The following is a 22,711-nucleotide window of genomic DNA, read 5'->3' as shown; positions in this document are numbered from 1 at the left end:
TGCTTTCACTGCGCACCGATCCCTCTTGCTGTTCTGGCTTCTGGGATTCAGAATATTTTTGTTCTTGTTTTCCTCCTCCAAAAACTAGGTGAGTCTTATGGTCTGATGCGTCTTATAGAGTGAAAAATATGGTACTAAACTTGGGAAACATACAGGCAAACATTCATTCATTCATTCATTCATTCATTCATTCATTCACTGAATCTTTTCAGTCACTTTCTATTGCCCAGAGCAACCCAAAGCAACTTGCAACCAAACAAGCAAATAGACAAAGTGTCACCTGATGTCTCTGCGACAGCAAGTGATTGAAAGGTGGCATGATACTTGGCCCACGGCTGTGTGTGGAGTTAAGGATCTGGCCTACCAGCCAGATCCAGTTTTCTACCCATTATAAAGGTTGGACTACATAGATGTTCAAGGGGAGGGAAGACAGTGATGTTTCCTTTTGCCAGCAGTCCATTACCCCACCTTCAGGAATAAGTTAGGAGGAGGATTAAAAATGAAAATAAAGTCCTGGTGCATACACCTCCCTTTGGACTCAGAATGCTAATTACAAACTCAATGCAAACAGAAATGCCAGAAACTGTCTTATAACATTTGTCCATCTAGCTCAATACTGCCTATTCTGACTGGCAGTGGCTCTCTTGGATCTCAGAGGTCTTTCACATCCCTTGCTACCTGTTCCTTTTAACTAGAGATGCTGCTAAAGCTGCATTCAGGACCTTCTGCATGCAAAACACATGCTCTTCTATCACGGACCTGTAATCATCTATCTCGATCTCTGTATTGTTGCTGGCATCCGTCTGTCTCAGGAACAAGTGGAGGATTGTGCCTTTGGGGATGAAGTCAAATTGTCGGAAGGTTCCGCCACCTGCTGTGACTGTATAGACTGATACGGGACACGTTTGGTTGCATGTCTATATGTAATCTATCTATTACTCTGAATTATCTTCTAAAAAAAAAAAATGGATGTAAACTTGTTTTGCCTGGCACCAATGAGCACAGCATGACCAGTTTATTATAATCTTTTCTCGGTAGGTGTTGCTGTGGAGGGGTGCAGAGCTTTTGCTAGCATGGCACAGTGCTGGTGCCTTTTGCTGCAAAACCCATTATGAATACATCAGGTGCATTGGTTTGGGCCTGCAAGAACTCATGCTATTACTACAGGATGGGTAGTAAGCCTTAATCTTTCCCTTGATCCACTTATTTCTCAGAGGCATAATGGCTTTGTTGAATATTCTGTAATGATAGAAGCAAGTTCTGGCAGAAAGGGTTTTGCACACAGCAGCAACCAAACACGCCAAGCCGACTCACAACACCAACTCGGCGGGTGTCAGGGAACTGACATCAGAGCGAGAGGCGGAGGCAGGGCTCCAGAGCGATGCCGGAGAGGGGACCAGCAGGGGGGAAGTAATTCAGCGTAACACCAGTAGAGGAGAGAGGGAGATGAAGGAATTGGAGACAGGGCTCCAAGACCCTTCAACAGAAACTAGTGGAGAGAGCGCTGGCACGCCCCTGCCTTCCCCTTACTTGCGCAGACGAGTTCCGCGCAGGGAACATAGGAGGAGACTTGGTGTCAAACAGCTTTTATGCTGGAAGAGGTTCAAGAAACGCCCACTGACGGATTCTGCAAGTGACTAACAGGTCACAGAGGGCGAGCTGTGAGCCTAAGCATGGTTAGGATAGCAATCTAACTAAACCGAAGGCAATTTAAGCACAAGTAACCCCCTTACAACCATTACAGCGGGCATCGTGCCTCAGTTGCAAGCAATGTTTACCTTGGAGGATCCAGCTGTTCTCCATTGTTTATGTATGGCAAATGCTTAATTGTTGGGTTTTTTTTTTTTTGTATAGGAAAGGCCATAGCTAAACTTGTCCATCAAGAGAATGCATCAACAGAATAAGCATAACAAATTATTGCAGAAGACAAGTGTTATTGTTACATTCTGTCTACATCAAATGATAAATTCAGACAAAGATCTTCCATGGAAGAGATTGATTTGCACAATCGTCACACTGTTGGATCCATGTGGAACTGGATTATGAAACTGATCTATCTGCTATGATCCCTAAAGAGTTGCTTGCATCCAAGATTCCTTCCCACAACCCATTTCCATTCAGATCCCACCATACTGTGATTTCAAAGCCAATGTGCCAAGGGACATTGAATTGAATCTGCTGTTCAATTGACCCCACCCCCTCTATTGCCATAGAAGTAGATTTGGATAACCTGTGGATGTGGGGATTAGCAAAATGTAGGAGACAACTGTTGCAGCCAACATGTGGTAATAATTTCAAATAGCTAGATCATCATACAATAATTGAATCATCATAACCTTATGAATCAACCCTTGCTATTTTTTATTTATGTAAAAAAGGAAGAAATATACTCTACAGCTGTTGTCAAGTGTTTTATGCACGCATAAGCAACAGCACATACACATCAAAATTAACTTGCTCATCGTCGTCCCAGCAGCTAGCAGCATGCTTATTAAACTTGAGAGGAGCACAAAAATGAAGATTTGGGGTTCCACGGGTGAGCTCTTGGAGGGGAATGCCCCCCAAAATCATGAAAAATATTATGTATAATCATGGGGCTTGCATGCAAACAATCATTCTGCATAAATCACGCTGCACGCACAGATCTGCATCTGCACACAGATCTGGTATGCACACACGGATGAGTTTGGTGAGATTTAGAGAAACGCTTTCTCATTAGTATACAAACCTTGCTCACAGCTGGGCCCAATCCAGCCAGGGAGGCACTGGCAGGTTCCATCGATGTGATTGCAGACAGCTCCATTCTTGCAGTCGCACACCTGGTGACAGTCCAGCCCAAAAAAGCCATCTGGACAAGCTGAAGATGGAAAATGATGAGATGGTGATACTCATTTGTGTATACATCTATCTATCTGGCAAGCAATATTCGCCTTCCCCAAAACAGAGCTTTTAGGAAGTAACAGGGGAATGCACACATTTACGTTTTAGTTAAGAGCTGATCCAAGAGTCTGTCTCTTGCACCGGAGGCAAAGCGGTGCTTGGACTGTAAAACTGGCCTCCCTCAGCATGAAAATGTATAAATAACATATTTGATGCTAGCCAGAAAATTATGCTGCTGAAAGAATAGCACGGAACGTCTAGTCAGATACTGATTCAGTCATGACCCACCATACTGAACACAATACACTAGTCAGACATTTCACTTGATGGGTCACAAATGAGATCAGCACTCCAACCCAATCCACAATGTTTGTACCTCACGTTTGGAATTGTTAGCTGTTTTTAAAGAAGGGCAATCTGACCTTTGTTATGAAGAACTACCGTATTTTTCGCTCTATAACACGCACCCGACCATAACACGCACGTAGTTTTTAGAGGAGGAAAACAAGAAAAAAAATATTCTAAATGAAACAGTGGATGTATGATTTTTGTGGTTCATGCTGTGGCCACAGACATGTGATCTGACAGTGAGTTTGGAGTAGCCCAATGCAAAAGTCCTGAGGATCCTTTGTAACCACGTTTTAAGTGGGGAGGGAAGGAAAAGCACTCAAGGGACAAGGAGCATGTGTGGGGTGGGTGGAGAAGGATGCTGCTAATAATGAAGAAGAGGGGTATAAGGGGAGAAGGCTCCTCTCCTCTCCCGCTTTGCTCCTTTAAAGCAAGCAGGCTCTGCTTTTCTCCCTCCTCCCGCTCATCCCCGGCTTAGTGAGCTGAAAAACTTTGCTGCTATTTAGCTAGCTGAGTGGGGAGGAGAGAGGGACAGAGAGCCTGCTTGCTTTAAAGGAATCAACCAGACAGGAGCCGCTTACACTTGTGTAAGCGGCTCCTCTCCTCTCCCGCTTTGCTCCTTTAAAGAAGCAGGCTCTCTGTCCCTCTCTCCTCCCCACTCAGCGGCTCTTCTCCCACTTTGCTGTTTCAAAGTGAGCCACGGAGGAGGGAAGGAAGGGGAACCATGGATCCTCTGCTCACGACTGCAGCAGATCCCCCCCGCGACCCGTAGGCATTCCCTCCATAACACGCACAGACATTTCCCCTTACTTTCTAGGAGGGAAAAAGTGAGTGTTATGGTGCAAAAAATACGGTAATTACTTTTCTTTTGGTAGCAGCACACCTACTAATGGCATACAATTGAAAAGGACTGGAATATCTTCCTCAGAGCCTCCCTTGGAGGTTTTTAAGCAGAGGTTTAGATGGCCATCTGTCATGGATGCTTTGGGGGTACCTTCCAATTCTACAGTTCTGTGATCCTATGATCTGTGTATCTCTCATTGGAAACAGAATATATGGTCTATTGCTGTATCAGAAAAATTAACCAAGAGATTATATGCACTGAATAATACAAATGGTGTAGATGATTTTGTTGAAATATGGCATCCTTTTATAAAATCCTTTACTGATTACCCTCAAGAATGGCAACTACTGAAATCACAGACTGGACTTTGGCAGACTTAACTAAATTGATCCGTCCTGAAGTGCGGAGAGTTGATTTTTTGCTTTTGTATCTTTTTCTCTTTTTCTGTAATTGTTGTATATTGTAAATCAATAAAACCATATTAAATAAAGAATAAAGAAAACAAGTAACACTCTATCGCGGTCTGCTTCTGTGTCTTTAACTGCAACTTAATATGCACAAATCAACAGGTGATTTTTTTAATTGCATGGAGAGAACCTGCAAACATTGACACATCAAAGCTCCTGTTTATGGCATAGCTGCGGTGGCTGGTTGAAATCATGGCAACCTTAACAGGCTCCCATATGGTAAATCTTCTTACTTGCTCCAAACATTTTGGGGAGGGGGAGTTAGGCTCTCTTTTTCTATTCACCCCATGTGTTGTGGGAGATCACAGTTAAGTACTTGGGAGAAAGGCAGGATATAAATGTTAGAATATTCTATTCCACCTTAAGGGACAGGCGTGAGACTGTTGTGTGTCACATGTCTGTTTACACTCCAGCACAGCTTGCTGGGAACTTCCGTTTGTGGACAGGTTTTGCTTTAGCTGTCTTGCTTTGGACACGAAGGGGATCAGACATGTTTTCCTTTAGTCCTAATGTATGCTGAATAAACTGCTTGTAAATATGCTTACACAACCTCTCCTGCCACTTCTGTTTGCGCGTTATCTCTGCTGAGTTGCATGCCCCAGTTTCTGAAGCTGTGGGTTGCAGATGCTGCAACAAGGACTGGAGATCGTCTGGCACACCGGCCGGGGGGCTGGAGCCAGTTGGGGGCCTGCCAATTGCCCCCATTTCCTTGATTGTATGCCAACAATAAACACATACACAGAACACAAAGCCTAGGCCAGCTAGAGAGGTGTCCTGTAGCAACAGAGTTTCGGCCAAGAGCCTTGGACTAGCATGGGAGCTGTCTCATAGTAGCCATGTAGCCAGAACTATGTATACAAAGCCAGTTGAGGTGCTTCTCCACTGAGCTGTTGCACTAACACTGAGCAGTTTTATGGTAGACCTCCTCCCCGAGAGGTCCGGAGGGTGGCAACACGAGAACGGGGCCTTCTCTGCAGTGGTTCCCTGTCTGTGGAATGCTCTCCCCAGGGAGCTTTGCCTGGTGCCTGCATTATACACCTTTAGGTGCCAGGCAAAAACATTCTTCTTTAACCAGGCCTTTGGTTGATTGACATCCTATGCCTTCTTAAAATGTGTGTGGGGGGCGTTATGCGGTTGTTTTTGTTTTGATTATGTATTTTGCAGTTTAATATTCTGATTTTATCCTGTGAAGTGCCCTGAGACCTGCAGATATAGGGTGGTATAATAATAATAAATAGACCTGGTGCCTCTCCCTCTTTCTGTATCTGTTTAGGAAGGTCCAGGATCATTATTTGGAGCACATGTAGAGAAGTATTCCAAATGAAGGGGAGATCTCAGGCTGCCAAATGGGCACAGGGATGTCTCTGTGATGGTGTCTCTGGACCTTAAATTGAGGCTCATACAACAAAAAATAGTATTTAGAATATACTGTACCCTATTACGTTCATTTAAAAAGGGGCTATCTAAAGGTATCTGTCGTAGAAGCAAAAAGGATAATGCTTCTCTAAAACATACATTTTTTCATTGTCCTATATTGAAATCTTTTTGGCAGAAGGTAACTGAAACTATCAACAGAACTGTACGGAACAACCTTACTTTTACAGAGCAAAATTTCCTCTTGAATTATATACCCAGCACATGGAACCTTACAAAAGGACAATACGAGTGGACTCTCTGTGCCCTCACCACAGCAAAAAGACACACTGATGAATTGGAAAAATAAAAATGCGGCCATGGACAAATTCAATGATATTTGGAATCCGTTCCTACAAATACTGTAACAGGTTAAGATCTGATGAAGTACAATAACAACCTTGTAAAATACAGCTTTGGGTCCCCCCTCCCCCCTTTATTTTCCTTTCTATATGGGTTGTTTCTCTTTTTCTTTCTCTCTCTCTTATTTATGTCTTACCATGTTTAGTGCACATATAATTATGTACTTTTTGAACTTTCAATAAATAAAATTAATCTAAAAAAGAGAGAGGAATGTCTCTGTGATTGCTTGAGAACAAGGGAGAGTCTAGAGCAGGGGTGGGGGTCCTGATAGCTGGCACCGGGTCCCTTAGGCATCTTTGGGTGGGATGCCATCTGAAGGCATGGCCTCTAGCTATCCCTCAGGGGGTACTGACTACCAGGGGCAGCTGAAGCTGCTTCTCCCCTCCTTCAGAGGAGGTTGCACTGAGTCCAGCATCTGAGCACTGACAGTCACGACTTGGGCAATGGTGTATCTTTGAGGGTGAATAAAAGGAGGGGGGAGAGTCCAAAAGTTGTGAGAAAGCCTCCCCCCTCCTGGTTAAAGCTATGGTTTTCCCAGTAGTGATGTATGGAAGTGAGAGCTGGACCATAAAGAAGGCCGAAGAATTGATGCTTTTGAACTATGGTGCTGGAGGAGACTCCTGAGAGACCCATGGACTGCAAGAAGATCAAACCTATCCATTCTTAAGGAAATCAGCCCTGAGTGCTCACTGGAAGGACAGATCCTGAAGCTGAGGCTCCAATACTTTGGCCACCTCATGAGAAGAGAAGACTCCCTGGAAAAGACCCTGAAGTTGGGAAAGATGGAGGGCACAAGGAGAAGGGGGCGACAGAGGACGAGATGGTTGGACAGTGTTCTCAAAGCTACGAACATGAGTCTGACCAAACTGTGGGAGGCAGTGGAAGAGAGGAGTGCCTGGCGTGCTCTGGTCCATGGGGTCACGAAGAGTCGGACACAACTAAACAACTAAACAACAACAACATGGCTAAATGGGGATTTGAACCTGGCCTTCCAAGTCCTAGTCTGACACTCTAAGCCAGCGGTTCTCGACCTGTGGGTCCCCAGATGTTGTTGGACTACAACTCCCATCATCCCTGAACTCTAGCCTTGCTAGCTAGGGGTGATGGGAATTGTAGTTCAACAACATCTGGGGACCCACAGCTTGAGAAAGGCTGCTCTAAGCATTACACTACAATCAGGCAGTGGCACCCTATGGCTTCTCCTTCATTTTGTTCCCCAAAAAGGAATATGACTGCTGAAACAGGAGGGTGCCAACTATTTGGTCCCTTCTGAAATTGCTCCCCGCATCTGTAAATCCCAAAGTAGGTAAGCTCATCTTTGCATGTGATATGAAACAAATTTCTTCCTTATTCCTACCAGCAACTTATTTTTCCCCTCTGTCTTTTAAAACTCTGGCCATAAGGAACAGGCAGGCTAGCTCACTGCTTTTTCGTTTTTCACTTGAGCTGAATAAAGTTTATTGTGATGCTGCTGGTGTTAAGATTTATTTATTTTGTAACCCAGGGGAAACAAAGAGCTGCCTGAGTATTTTTCGTCAAAGATGCAAATTGGCCTCGTTTCCACTAGAGGGCACCACAGGTACACACACAAAAATTACAATTTGCTCAGATACTAAAACACAGGCATTTGATTTCTCCTTATGTACTTGCCTTACAAAGTAACATAACAAGAACAATAGATTTAGTGTGGGAGTTAGAACTCTCTAAAATGCTTTGCACATACTCTATCCTGCTTCCACATCTATCTGCAAAGAATTTGTGTTTAAATCTGCACTTTGGAGTGTGTTTTCTTGCAAAGCATGCAATTCCATGTGTGTTATATTCTAAAATACACATTTTGACATGATTTTGGTACTTCTTTTTAAAGCCAAGAATTGCACTGCAACGATATATCAACGCCTGGTTCTGCATATTAGTCTGCGGAACTACAGATAGGGTCAATTTTGTATCAGAATTTGCAAAGAATTACTTCCCCAAGCGTCCCCACTGAGGAACTATTATGCGTATTCTGCGGAGTCCCACTGAGTTGCAGAACATTCTGCCAGGGGTCCTAAGAGTTCACAGTCTGTTCACATCAGATGCCAGGTAGGGAAGCTCCAAATAATTTAATCTCTGCATTTTTTAAAATATTTTTTTTGCTACGATGCACAATACTCAGACCCCTACTGAGGATCATATCTTTGCTTTCCAGCAGATTTTGTCCTTCTCCAAATGCTGTGGCACCAGTTCTTGGCAGCTTTAGTATATTAAAGAGAGAAAAAACCACGTATTCAAATATGTACATTGAGGCAATGTTTTTTTAAAAACAACAACTGTGGATTAATGCAGAAATCAGACGCCGGGTAAAACATGCAGAAAAAGCAACAACAGACCATTAATAGATGTGTCCATTCCCAACGCCATTTGCTAGGTCTCACTACAACCCTGTATGAACTGTGATGCAGGACATAACCCTTCCATGTGGCTTTACATCTGGGCTGGAAAACCTAAGGGCTCTCCAGCTCTCTATTACCGTGTTCTTTTGACTCTTTGTGAGTCGAGGACCCGCCACCCGCTTGAGATAAATAAGACACAAGGACACACATATTTAAGGTTAATGGGCTAACCAACCAAAGTCCATAGCAAGGTCAGAAGCATAGGTAAATTAAAGGGACCCCTGACCATTAGGTCCAGTCGTGGCCGACCCTAGGGTTGCGGTGCTCATCTCGCTTTACTGGCTGAGGGAGCCAGTGTACAGCTTCCGGGTCATGTGTCCAGCATGACTAAGCCACTTCTGGCGAACCAGAGCAGCGCATGGAAACGCTGTTTACCTTCCCGCTGGAGCGGTACTTGCACTCTGCCGTGCTTTCGAACTGCTAGGTTTGGCAGGAGCAGGGACCGAGCAACGGGAGCTCACCCTGTTGTGGGATTCAAACCGCCGACCTTCTGATCGACAAGCCCTAGGTTCTGTGGTTTAACCCACAGCGCCACCTGCGTCCCTAGGTCAGAAACACAGGTATGACCTAAAGGGAGGGTGGGTGGATGATCCATTGTCTTCTGGGTGCACAATGAGGACACAGAGCTGCTGCGGCCGCTTGAACGAGGCTAAACCCCGCCCCCAAGCCAGCCCTATTGGCTGTCCCATGGGCGTGGCGCGGCAGCTAGGTAAGCTGACACAGGGGGCCGAAGACGCCCCCCTGCCGACACAGGAACCGGCTCCTGCTCACAACTCCTCCCCTCTGTTAAGAGGAGAGGCTTTCCCACACTGTGCTCCCCAAACACACCATCTCTTCCTGGGCCATGCCTCTCATCAGCACCACTTCCTACCCAGCTGGGGTGTTTTTGCCTGGCTGGAATGTGTCCTTGAATTCTGATCATGAATCCTGGGTGGAAGGTGCAGAGGGGTGTGCAATTCTGTGTAGAAATTAGCCTACTGTACTGCTGTTCCGCCCTCTTTTGATTCTGGCCCTTTTCACCCCTGGCATATGGCCTCCAGAAGCAAATATAGAACAAAGAATCAGAGAGTTGGAAGGGACCACAGGGGTCATCTAGTCCAACCCCTGCTATGCAGGACTCTTTTGCCAACGTGGTGTTTGAACCCACGCCCCTGAGATTAAGAGTCTCATGCTCCACCGACAGAGCTATCCCAGCTGTCAATGTAGCCTTTGGGCTGAAAACAGCCCCCCCAACCCTGTTGTGCATTTCAAGGGAAGACAGGTAATTGTGGCAAGCTGTCTTTCAGAGAAGCTTGCCTGCCACTGCCAATCTTCTCATTGACTGCTGCTGAGCTTCTTGGGAATGAGTGTGGAAGCTACTGTTAAAGGATAACTCTGTAAAGGTTAGGTAAAGTTAAAGGGACCCCTGACCATTAGGTCTGGTCGTGACCAACTCTGGGGTTGCGGCGCTTATCTTGCTTTATTGGCCGAGGGAGCCGGCGTACAGCTTCCGAGTCACGTGGCCAGCATGACTAAGCCACTTCTGGCGAACCAGAGCAGAGCACGGAAACGCCGTTTACCTTCCCGCCAGAGTGGTACCTATTTATCTACTTGCACTTTGACGTGCTTTCGAACTGCTAGATGGGCAGGAGCAGGGACCGAGCAACGGGAGCTCACCCCATTGTGGGGATTCGAACCCCCGACCTTCTGATCGGCAAGCCCTAGGCTCTGTGGTTTAACCCACAGTGCCAAAGAGGCTCAAGCTGCAATCCTGTGTAGAATGAATTGGGGGTAAAGGCCCTTGAACTCAGTGGGGCTTTCTTACGATAAAATAGATGCATGGGGTTGCTAAATTAGTCTCTTTACTGCCCATGGAATTGTCTGTTCCTTTTCTGCAGGATCTCCTCTGCCCACTCCTATTTTATCTGTTGTGGAGGACAGCGCTAATATAAACTGCTGGTAAATCTCCACTTAACCAGGGTGTGAAGCTAGTTAAACAATCCAGGTAAAAGGGGCGATAAAGGTTCTCTTTTGCTGCTGCTAACTTAGGTTTTGCTGCCATGGTAAAAACTGGAGGGAAGGAGGAGCTCTGCACGCAATCCCGGGATGTGATCCTGACCTCTTAACCACCATTAAGAGAATGGGCCTGTTTTGTCTTACCAAGTACATCACTGAGCTGGTAAATTATCCTAGGCTGTTGAGCTAATCAATAACATCTTTACAACAGACTGAAAATCTGCAGAAAACGTCGCTGTTGAGAAACGCATTGATATAGAAAGAAAGAAAGAAAGAAAGAAAGAAAGAAAGGAAGGAAGGAAGGAAGGAAGGAGACAGAGGGGAGGACAGAGAAGGGAGCGAGAAATACCTTTTTCACAAAAGGTTCCCATCCAGCCAGCTGTACAAGTACAGGCTCCGCTCATGTGGTCACAGATCGCTCCATTTTTGCATTGGCAGCTATGTTTACAACTTAGGCCAAAAGTTCCCTTGGGGCATCCTGTGTACAGAGAACAAGAGACAAGCATTCGGGCAAAAATCAGGCACAGATATCAATCCTGGCTTTTCTTTGATCAGTTTAAATGGCTACCTGTGCATGGAGGAGGAGGGCGGGGGGAATAATAATTTGCTTTTACAGAAATTGATTTTCAAATAAGCATGGAGCATAACTGTGCATCTTTGTGGCTACTGCAATTCAGAGAGAGAGCCCAGGCAAAATACCGTATTGGCCTGAATATAAGCCGCACTTTCCCCCCAAATTCCGACCGTGAAAAGTTAAAGTGCGGCTTATATTCTCAACCTTACAAAAATTGGCTTCTACGATATCGCTGCTGAAACAGACATATGGTAAAAGGGAACAAAAAAGTGTTTTACTGCCGATTTGCGAGCTTGAGTGCCTGTGGAATTGTAGCAATTGAATAGCAGTTTGCGATTTTAGCGATTGTATGGTAACTTTTGGGGGCTTGCAAGATCAAAGGCTTAAATTGGCTCGGAGTTAAATTCTACCAACCGCAGCTTGTAACCCAATTTTAAGAGAGAGGCTTATATTCAGGTATTGTCTCCCCCCCCCCCTTGAATTTTAAAGGTGCAGCTTATTTGTGGGTGTGGCTTGTATTCGGGCCAATGTGGTAGAAAATGCACAATTGGGTGGGTATCTCCGCCTCCTGAGAGACTTCCCTAAAAAGGTTTTTCCATTCCTAAATGTAGGGATAGAGATTGTTTATTACTTTACATATCACATCATGCCAGTGTAGCATCTTAACCATTTACAAGTATAAAATCAACTAAAAAATATTCACGCATAATTGCAAAACACTAGAACAGTTGAATAAGGAGATTCCAAGAACGGGTGCAGTTCACCCTTTTGTTGCATCGGGAGGAGGTCACTGCGCGCTTCTGCAACCATGGCACAGGCAGAGTTTGAAAAAGCTGCAGAAGAAGTCAAGAAGCTGAAGTCTCAACCAACAGATCAAGAAATGCTGGATATCTACAGCCATTACAAGCAGGCCACACTTGGAGATGTAAATACAGACCATCCTGGGATGCTTGATTTCAAAGGCAAAGGCCAAGTGGGATGCCTGGAATTCCTTGAAAGGAATGTCCAAAGAAGATGCAATGGAAGCATATATTTAAAAAGTGGAAGAGCTGAAGGAAAAAATATGGAATGCAATAAACCCCATCCCTGCACGCCTTAAAATAGAATCATGCCTTACTCTACTAACTTAAACTGTGTTACACAGTATGGCAGTGCCAAGACTTGATGCCACTTTCTATAATTAATAGCTGTGTAAATTTACTTCTAATGGTTTGTATAATAAACACTATCAATTTCAAAAAATAAAAATAAATAAGGAGGCTCCAAGTAGAAGGGAATACTTGTCTAAACAGGAGTGTCTTCAAGAGATGGTGGAATGCCAATACTGATGGAGCCCCTTGCATTTCAGCACAGAGGGCCTTCCACAACATTGCCGCCAACAGTGAAAAAGCCCACCTCTGTGTTACCAGAAGCCAATAATCATCAGGCTGTAGCAGAACTAACCAGGTTCCAGTTGCTGATCTTAATGCCCATACTAAGCAATAAAGGGGCCAGCCTTCCCTAACCTAGTTCCCTCCAGATGTTTTGGACTACAACTTCCACCATTGCTGACCATTAGCCATGTCGGCTGGGGCTGATGGGAGATGGAGTCCAACACCCTTTGAATAGTACCCAGATAGGGAAGGCTAATGAGGGCTATGCCAAGTTCCTATCCTGAAATACAGCCTAGAAATAAAAAGAACAGAAATGGATAAATGCTGGCATTAAGTGCCCAAGAGTACACTGGGGAACCGAGGATGAAAAAATTAAGCATTTTGATCAAGTCTGATGGTCAGGCTAGCTATTCCTTCCAAACAACTATGAAAACAGACTCCTTCTTGGAGTACACATTTTAAGCAAATGCTTATACAGAGGTTGAAATCTGAGTCCTCCCAAGTGGACTTCCCCACATCTTTTAAAAAAAATTACCAGCTGGACCCTTTCCTATAAGCACACAACAGGAAAAACAGTTCCCACTCCTTTATTCTGAGAATTCTCCTCTTCGGCATGCTTAACATCTTACTCTGCTCACAACGCTTCCCAGTGTATCCTGCTTCGCAGAAGCAAACGCCAGTAACCGGGTTGCAGCTCCCATCACTGTTTCTGCAGTCACAGGAGTTTCCACAAAGCTGTCCCCAGGAGCCAGAACCACAAGCTGAAAAACAATACAGAATGTTATATGGCTGCCTGCAACAACAGCAAAGGCTTCCTGGGTTTGGGAGTCTATAAAGCAAGGATTGGGAACCTTTCCCTCTGAAGCATTCCCTTGTCAGGGTCTATATGGCTGGGACTGGTGAAGCTAGTGGGTGGCTTGGTGGCTTCCTTCCTTCCTTCCTTCCTTCCTTCCTTCCTTCCTTCCTTCCTTCTTTCCTTCCTTCCTTCCCTCCCTCCCTCCCTCCCTCCCTCCCTCCCTCCCTCCCTCCCTTCCCTCCCCTCCCCTCCCCTCCCCTCCCCTCCCCTCCCCTCCCTCCCTCCCTCCCTCCCTCCCTCCCTCCCTCCCCCTTTTGCTCCCTCACTTTCTGCTACCCCATTTATCTTTCTGCCATCTTTCTCTCTCCCTCTCTCTCTCTGCCATCTCCCCCTCTCTCCCAACCACCCCGCTCCTTCCAACCCAAACCCCCAGTAGGCTGCTGGAGAAGGGACATATCTCTCCTGCCAGATGTCAGATCCCTTTCAGGGGGCTTCTGCAATCACACCCAGGGAAACATGAAACGAGGTGGACAATTGGCCCTCAAGCTGCAGGTTGCTGTGAAGTTAAGCCTCATGTCAGAAACATCAAGGCAGAAGGCAGTTGTAGCCGGGTTCCTATGTATCCAAAATTGCTTCACTATGGTCACTTCCGGGTTGGCGCCTCCGGCAATGGCTGAGCTCCTCCGATCGGGAGGAACTTACTCCGTGAAAAACAGGGTCTGACCGCCACGGCGAAGGCGGAGACCCACTGAAATCACAGGCGGAAGAAGCCTGTGAACCTGGGATTCGGCTGGCACCTTTTGTGTCTCCCCTACTCGTGGGGAAACCCTGTTTAGGGGATCCGGAGCGACGTGGGGTGAGCAGCGCGGTGCTCTGAATCGACTGCTTCTTTCACGGAGTGAAGCCGCATTGCTGTTGCTGGAGAGCGCTGACTTTTTTCCTGTGGACAATTGGATTTTAAACAACTACCTGCGAGTAGAATGAAAAATTGGATCTTTAGGTACCTTAATTTGGCGCCGAAGCGGGAAGGTCATAAACAGGAAGTCCGCCTTCCGCTTTTGTAAATAGACTGAAGCAAAAATGTTACAAGCTAAAGTCTTTGAAAGCTTTTGATAAAGGATTAAATCTCCATCGGTTAAAAATACAACCCCCCCTTGGAAGCAGGTGAAGAGGGGGAAAATTTTGAACCTAGTAAGCCTGCAGGAGTGAGAGGAAAATCAAAGTACCACAGCTCTGAACCTGGGAACGGGCTGCCAGATGACGCTTGGGGAAAGCTTATTGACAGAACGGATTTGACAGCTAGCTAAAATAAGAGCAAGATACTGTTTCCATTGTCCTCTTCTGCATTTAAAATGGAGGAAAAAGTAACTGAAAATTGAAACTATGATTATTGCCTGAGTTGTGCTTGAAAGAACTGATACAAGTGGAGACTGTTTCCCTCTAGAGGGAGCCTTTGAAATTGTTATAGGAGTGTAACTGGGAGGTCTCCAGCTGCAAGATAAATATTCTGAGAACCAGAGATTGACCTTGGACCATTCAAAATGTTGATAGGAGAAGTTATTTTGACTGCATTATGCAAGACAAACTATTTGCTGGAAGAGATTCATAAAAAGATGGATGACATGACTTTTAAAATGGATAATTTGGAACAGAAAGTGACTAATATGAGACAAAAAGCGAGCACCAACACAGAAATAATTCAGGACCTGGCACAGGAACCTACCTTGGCAGAACAAATGGTGGAGGAAAAGGAGAAAGTCACTGTTTTTGAACCTAAAATAACACAAGCGGGATCCTTAGTTCTACAGAAGCAAATTGAGGACTATAAATTGAGGCCTTTTATGATTGAATCTAGAAAAAGCCAGATTTTGAGGATTGGATCCCGGCTTGGACTGAAGAAGGAAAGTTGGAAAGATCTCTCTATCCAGGGATTAATTGAATTTTGGGACATGGACTTGGATTTGAAGGAGATTGAAGTTTTGGGGGCCTTTGGATTTGGAGGAATCTTGAAATACGTCCTGAAACACTGTATAGACCCTAGCTTCAACTATGGAAATTTGGCTGAACTGTCCAGAAGGAATAAAAGTAATGTTAGGATGGAGTTCTCTTGAGACTTGCTCTCTAGCATTAAAGAATATGAAGAAGATCTGCAGAAGGGACCTGGAAAAGAGTTAAGAGCCTCGGACATAAGATCTCCAGGCTGATGGACTATATGGAATTGACGGAAAGGACTGGCAGAATCCGAAACCAGGGAGAGGAGTTGATGGAAGAAGATTGGAAAACTTAAAGTTTATATATAGAAATATCGCAAAATTAATGAGTGATAGAAAAATGGTGGATTGATATTTTATGGATTTAGCAGAAATGTTATAAGGAGTTAAACATATACAAGTATTTTAGTTTTAATGTTAAAATAAGGTTAAAAAAAATTGGTGAAAGGAGGGAAAGTAAAGTTACATTATATTGAGATAAATTACAGAACAAAAATTGGAAAAGATGGAAAGGATTTGCTGAAATAGATAATCGAATTAGAATACAAAAAAGGGAGGTGTGAGGAGGTCAAGGAAATAAGTGAATGAAAAATAAGTTGGGAAGATTAGTTGTGTGTTGTTGTTTTTTCTTGTTGTGATGTGTTGTTTTGTTTTTGTTTGGTATGGTATGGTGTTATTGCTTTTACTTTTGCTTTTTGTAACTCTTGAAAATTTTAATAAATATTATTTTGAAAAAAAAAACACAAAATTGCCTCACTAAGGAGCAAGCCCCAAAGAACACAGAAGAAGTGACGAGTGAATGAACATGCACAAGTCTGCACTGGGTGCGTTGCCAGCATTTTTTGTTAGGAGGTGATTAAAGGAAGAACATCTGTTAAAATCACTGTTGCGGCCCTCTCTGAGAAAGAGAGGAGAAAGGGTCCATTGTGTGGGAGTAAGTCAGTAGGCCCTGCAAATATTCAGACTGTGCTTAGTTCCAAATGCACCCACTATTAAAATCCATTCTATTATCCCCCCTCATGTAGGTGTGTTGCAACACCAGGGCTTTTTTTCAGCCAGAACTCAGTTCCAGCACCTCTCAGGTAGCACTACTGAGAGAGTGAGGGAGGTGTTTGTGACACCTCTTTTTCTAGAAAAATAGCACTGAGCATCACACACAGAACACTGTGACTAAAATAAAAAGGTTGGAGGCTTTAGCTGAGATTCCTGCATTGCAGGGGGCTAGATTAGATGACCTTTGGTGTTCCCTCCAATGTTACAATTTTATGATTCTACGAGGGTTTTCCTCCATGAACTGGCCTCTAGAAGGATATCTGTGATGGCCACATTTTCTTCTGTCCACTGCAGCTGCCAGTGAAAGGGCCTTTTGCCATGAGTTGTTCTTTCGCAACCATTTTCCGTACGCCAAGGTATTATAAGAATGGAAGAATAAGTCGATGGTAGATTTACTCCCCAGCAGTCTGTTTCCCACAGCGGCCTTCTCTCATTCTTACTCCCCAGTAACTGATGTCCAATGGCACACTGCCTTTGAACCTGGAACAGGTGTATAGCCATTACAGCTCATGGCCCTTGATAAAGGGTAAAGGGACCCCTGACCATTAGGTCCCGTTGTGGTCGACTCTGGGGTTGCGGCGCTCATCTCGCTTTATTGGCCGAGGGAGCCGGCATACAGCTTCTGGGTCATGTGGCCAGCATGACTAAGCCACTTCTGGCGAACCAGAGTAGTGCACGGAAACGCCGTTTACCTTTGCACCGGAGCGGTACCTATTTATCTACTTGCACTTTGACATGCTTTCGAACTGCTAGGTTAGCAGGAGCAGGGACCGAGCAACAGGAGCTCACCCCGTCACGGGGATTCGAACTGCCATCTTTCTGATCGGCAAGTCCTAGGCTCTGTGGTTTAACCCTTGATAGAATTGGTCTAATCCCCTTGTGATGGCTTTTTATGCTTATGAGCAATGAGCATTTCAATGGTGACCTTCCAAAGCAGAAAAAAGTGTGCAGTAGTTGGACTTGGACCAGGAGATGCCGTTCCCATTCGCTGCTGGCGGCCTGGTGGCACTTTTCGTTTGTAGGCGATAGTCTTATAAATGTGTCCTTCAAGTTCAACAGTGACAAATGGCTGCTTGAGAGCATGATGCATATGCTCAACAGAGAGCTCGGATTGGCTACGGCGCCCTGTTGAGTGAGCACTCGGATTTGCTGCTCCTTAATGTGTGAAAGAGCACTTAGTCATGAAGCTCACTGGTTAAGCAGCCTCGGGTAAGTTGCTGTCTCCTGAGCCAGCCTGTATCTCAGGGTTGTTACAATAAATGTGATAAATGAACAGGCCATGAAAAGGCACCAAAAGATGACATGGAAATAAAGGGGAAGCACAGCATGAGGCAGCAATGCAGGTAAGTTGTGACACCTATAATATTCAAATTTCACTCGATATTTAAATTCACAAACCCAGGGACCGTCTTTCTAATGCAAGAGAACGGGATTCACTCAACATGTTGTGACAAGCGTCTTCCCCCCTGCCCCACATCCTCAGATTGGGAATTAGCTCTGAACTAAGCTGCATTGAAAATTGGGGGGGGGGGGGGGGACGCAGAACCAGCTGTCAGTCTGAATGCTGCGCCTTGTGCTTGGAGGAACTGGTGAACAGTGATGGAATAAAGTTCTCCGATCAAACCTCTCCGCTTCACCAGCCATCGCCCTCTACATTTTAGACTTACATGATTAAGGATTATAGCCAGCCAGGCTACATGAACCCATAAATACACAATTACAGAGGCAGGAAGATTAGCAGGGAATATATTAGATATATACATGTAGCAGGAAAGTTTAATTGCCTAAGAAGCTGCCGAGCTCGTTCTTTAGGATTTTGATTACGTCGGAAGCGGCAGGAAGGAGCAGGTGCTGATAATGGAGGCTTTGACTTACGCTGCTTACAGTCACGGCCGATCCAACCTGGGGGGCATGTGCATTCCCCAGTGACGGGGTTACACTGAGCATCGGTATGACAGCTGCATTGCAGCAAGCATTCTTTCCCATGGTAACCAGCGGGGCAAGCTGAAAAGAGATAAGCGTGCAGCACTTGTCACTTAGATCTATCAGCTCAGACAAAGGCATCTGTTCCACGTGAAAGAGAGCAACTGTGGTCATGATCCACTCATTACAGTTCACTGGGCAGAGAGGTCCTGGAAAGTCATTTAGCTCAGGGCAGAATCACCTGCCTATTGCTGTGCATCCTCACGCTGCGCTGCAGTTTTATATTGTAAACTGCCCTGTGTTTTATATTGTAAACTGCCCTGTGATCCTCAGATGAAAGGCAGCATAGAAATTAAATAAATAAATAAATAAATAAATAAAAACAGGGCTGGGCTGAACTGAGCTGGCCATAGATCTGCTGGATCTTGAGCTGGTCTTGTCCAGATCCAATTACTGCACCAGCCCAGCGTGGGTGCAATAATGATAATGATAATGATAATGATAATGATAATGATAATGATAATGATGATAATAATAATAATAATAATAATAATAATAATAATAATAATTTATTTATGCTGGTTTCCCCCGGCCACTATGGGTGGCTTCCAACAAAATATTAAAATACAAAAATATTAAAAGCTTCCCTAAACAGGGCTGCCTTCAGATCTCTTCTAAAAGCCTGGTAGTTGTTTTTCTCTTTGATATCTGGTGGGAGGTCGTTCCACAAGGATTGCACCAGAACCTCCAGCCCCACACTCCACTGCAAAGCCCCACAAAGTTCCATGGGCAGCCTTGGTTTTATTTTATTTTAAAAACACCGAAGTTTGTGCTCTGTTGCCCTGTCCCCCCACCAAGCACAGAAGATCGCAGACTTACAAGCATTGCAGTATTTCCCAGTGTATCCTGATGGACATTCACATGTCCCAGTTACTGGGTGACACAGCCCTCCATTCTCACAGGGTTCGCAGACAGAGTGGCAGTTCACACCCCAGGAACCCTCAGGGCAATCTAAAAAGACAAAGTGTAAGGAATCAGTAAGAAAACTTTTAAAAACTGTGATAGGCCTAGAGTATCTTTGATACAGAGTCTTACGAGAAACAGTGTTAAGAACAAAATGAATGGTGCATGTGTGTGCATAAGTGAAGTCCCCATTTCCCAAGTGATGTGATTTCTACAGTTCCTTAATTTATTTCTATACCACTATAACATAAAACATCAAGGTGGTGCATGCTGCTAAAACAAAACATAGTTTTTAAAAATATTTAATTTTTTAAGCAACCAATTAAACATTGACTTTGCCTGCCTTTTCTATGGAGGTCACCTACTAACTGTGTGTGTGTGTGTGTGTGTGTGTGTGTGTACATGTTTATTGGGAAGAAAGTCCCATGGAGTCAGATTACTCGTTATTCTTATTATATTAATTTATGAATCACTTTTGACACAAGTCTTGGGGTAGTTTACAAACATGAAATCGAAGCAAGTAAAAATAGGTTTAAAAAGCTATACAAATAAACATCCACGGCAGAAACTTAACATATACATCCAGCTGGAAAAACTTACTGAAACAAAAATGCATTTGGAAAGATGGCTGCTGTATCTCAGCAGAGATACTGTTCATATGGAGCATGTAATATGTACGATTGCAGCCTTAAGTTTCCAAGGGGAAACCACCCCCCCCCCAAATCTAAATCCATGTAGATGAATAGAATTTCAAATCTCTTTAGGGGTTAAATTTTGGAAGCCGGAAAAACATTCCTCTTAACTCTGAGTGTAGAGGAGCAGTTCTACCCTCTGGACATCTGGTCTTTAGATTACGTGATATTTTGCAATTCACGCAAAACGTCCGAGCTAAACAGTATTAAAAGCAAGCAAAGAGACAAAGACTGTGGGCTATAGTAACAAGGCCATGGGAGGCATTAGAAAGCATCCACAGTCGCAACTGAAACAAGCAAAACATGCAGCTTTCAATGTAAGTGCTATTGACTTATGACACAGATAGATGAACATTTATGACAAGACTGTGTATGGGATATAAAAATAAACCTGTGCAAAAATGTAATTCCAGCATCTTAAAAACATAGTTTTATACTATTTTTACTATTCCGGGGAGGGGGGCGGATTCTGCTTAAGGGTTCTGGTTCCCATCCAGGGCTGTATCTAGGAACCATGAGTGTCCTGGCCCAGTTCTGCTCTTATTCCACCCCGCATCTGAATTTCGTCCCATCCCATTCAAGGAGCCAGCAGCAGTGACCACTTCCATTCCTGGGTGGGGCCTTGTTGTTTCTGACACCAGTCTCTTTCTCCTCTTGTATATGGCCCTGTTTGCAGCTTGGCATCCCTTGATGCATAGGTAAAGGTAAAGGGACCCCTGACCATTAGGTCCAGTCGTGACTGATTCTTGTGTTGCGGTGCTCATCTTGCTTTATTGGCAGAGGGAGCCGGCGTACAGCTTCCGGGTCACGTGGCCAGTATGACTAAGCCGCTTCTGGCGAACCAGAGCAGCGCACGGAAACGGCGTTTACCTTCCCGCCAGAGTGGTACCTATTTATCTACTTGCACTTTGACATGCTTTCGAACTGCTAGGTTGGCAGGAGCAATGGGACTGAGCAATGGGGGCTCACCCTGTCGTGGGGATTCGAACCGCCAACCTTCTGATCGGCAAGTCCTAGGCTCTGTGGTTTAACCCACAGTGCCACCCGCATCCCTCCCTTGATGCATAGCTAGCACCAAAGACAAACATATCATCTGTCCAACAGCCATGCTGATCTTATGGCTTCTATGGGGTTTAAGACAAATGCATGGAGGATAAAGCTATAATTGGCTATTACTGGTACTAGCCAGAATAACTATGTACTAGTATTTCAGTGTCAGAGGCAATATGCCTCTGAATACCAGTTCCTTGGAACCACAAGGGTTATGACATATTCATGACCTGCTTACAAGTCCAGTTCTCAGCATCTGGTTGGCCAATTGGTTGCGTGACCAGGGTGCTGGAGCAGATAGGGCTTTGGCCACAATAAGGGTTCTTCAGTTGTTTTGCTTCCATTCTGCAATGAGACTTTTATATCAGCTTGCTTTTGATCCCATGTTTTCCTTTAATCTATTTCTCCCCACTACTTTGCAAATCACTTGAGATGCAGTCTCTGGGAGAGACACACACCACTCAAGTGCACAGTACCAATTCTGCCCGTCTTCTACTTTGCCACTTGACAGCAGAAGGGCGAGTCCAGCAGAAGGGGGAAAGCATTTCTCGCTCACCGTAGAAGTGAGTGCAAAGATGAGTCACTCATCTAGCAGGGTGTGCGAGATATAAGAGAATGGCCTATCAAAGCATGAAGAATCCTGGACTCGCTGAGGCTACTTTGATTGCACAGAACTGCAGCGTTGGATTTTGCTGGCTAAAAATTGGAAAACACAAGAAGTGCCAACAGTGGAGAAATGACAGATGAAGACGATGGACTTTTGGGAGCTAGCCGACCTGACCCGAAGAGTCCGTGACCAGAAGGAGGAGGAGTACCAGGAGGAATGGATGAAATTTAAAGACTATTTAGCTAAATATGCTAAGATAACTTAAATAGAAATACTTGCAAGTACCAGATTGGCTTAGGATTTAAATATGCGATGTTACGGAATAATATATCTGAAGTTAAAATGAAAAGAAAGAAAGATATTAATTGACTAAGTAAATTTTATGAGAAATTAGTTTTGGAAAACTGTTACAATGATATACATAGAAACTCAGCCAGGGGGATTCGAGGAAGTCATCTTACAATGTTAACAAAAGTGGAACTATTATAGTTTGGATTTATTTTTGTTTGTTTGTTTGTTTGATGTTTGTTATAAATTTGGAAAATCAATAATTTTATTTTTTTTTTTGGGGGGGGGAATAGAACTGCAGTGTTGGAAGGGACCACTAGAGTCATCTAGTCCAAACCCCTGCAATGCAGAAATCTTTTGCCCAATGTGGGGCTCGAATCCGTGACCCTGAGATGAAGACTCTGTGAGCTTGTGGTTTCCCCAAACCTGATTAAAAAGAAAAGGCAGAAGCAAAAGTTCCCCACTCAGTTCTCTCTCTCTTCAAAAACATGCCTCCAAGTACATACGGTTTAGGCAATTTTCTCCATAGAAGCCAGCAGGGCAAGGGTGTCTGCATCTCCCAGTTTCATGGTCACACAAGGACAAACCAGGACAGCTGCACCTCTGTTGACAGGAAGCTCCGTAAAAACCAGGTAAGCACTCTGGAAGAAAAAGCA

The 22,711-nt window shown here is 44.6% G+C and overlaps 1 protein-coding gene and 1 pseudogene across 9 annotated transcripts in view; one reads left to right on the top strand and one right to left on the bottom strand.

The window, feature by feature from the left end:
• The window catches only part of LOC307216882 (uncharacterized protein), a 227,054-nt gene that overhangs the window by 32,964 nt on the left and 171,379 nt on the right, over positions 1-22,711 (bottom strand). For all 8 annotated transcript variants that reach the window (XR_013839358.1, XM_079977576.1, XM_079977581.1 and 5 more), the window contains 6 exons: positions 22,562-22,696; positions 19,335-19,466; positions 18,408-18,536; positions 13,322-13,453; positions 11,095-11,223; positions 2,729-2,857 (listed from right to left, as the gene is read on the bottom strand). Coding sequence is in view for 7 of the 8 variants with exons in the window: in XM_079977576.1 (XP_079833702.1) it covers positions 2,729-2,857; positions 11,095-11,223; positions 13,322-13,453; positions 18,408-18,536; positions 19,335-19,466; positions 22,562-22,696 (786 nt within the window). In the remaining variant the exon portion in view is untranslated. The remainder of the gene's footprint in view (positions 1-2,728; positions 2,858-11,094; positions 11,224-13,321; positions 13,454-18,407; positions 18,537-19,334; positions 19,467-22,561; positions 22,697-22,711) is intronic.
• Positions 12,050-12,565, top strand: LOC307217185 (acyl-CoA-binding protein pseudogene; annotated as a pseudogene). The gene has a single exon. The product of its transcript is annotated as an acyl-CoA-binding protein pseudogene (transcript).

This window comes from Podarcis cretensis (assembly GCF_951804945.1).
Source record: "Podarcis cretensis genome assembly, chromosome: 5".
NCBI lineage: Eukaryota > Metazoa > Chordata > Lepidosauria > Squamata > Lacertidae > Podarcis > Podarcis cretensis.
This window is presented reverse-complemented; position numbering and strand designations above follow the sequence as displayed.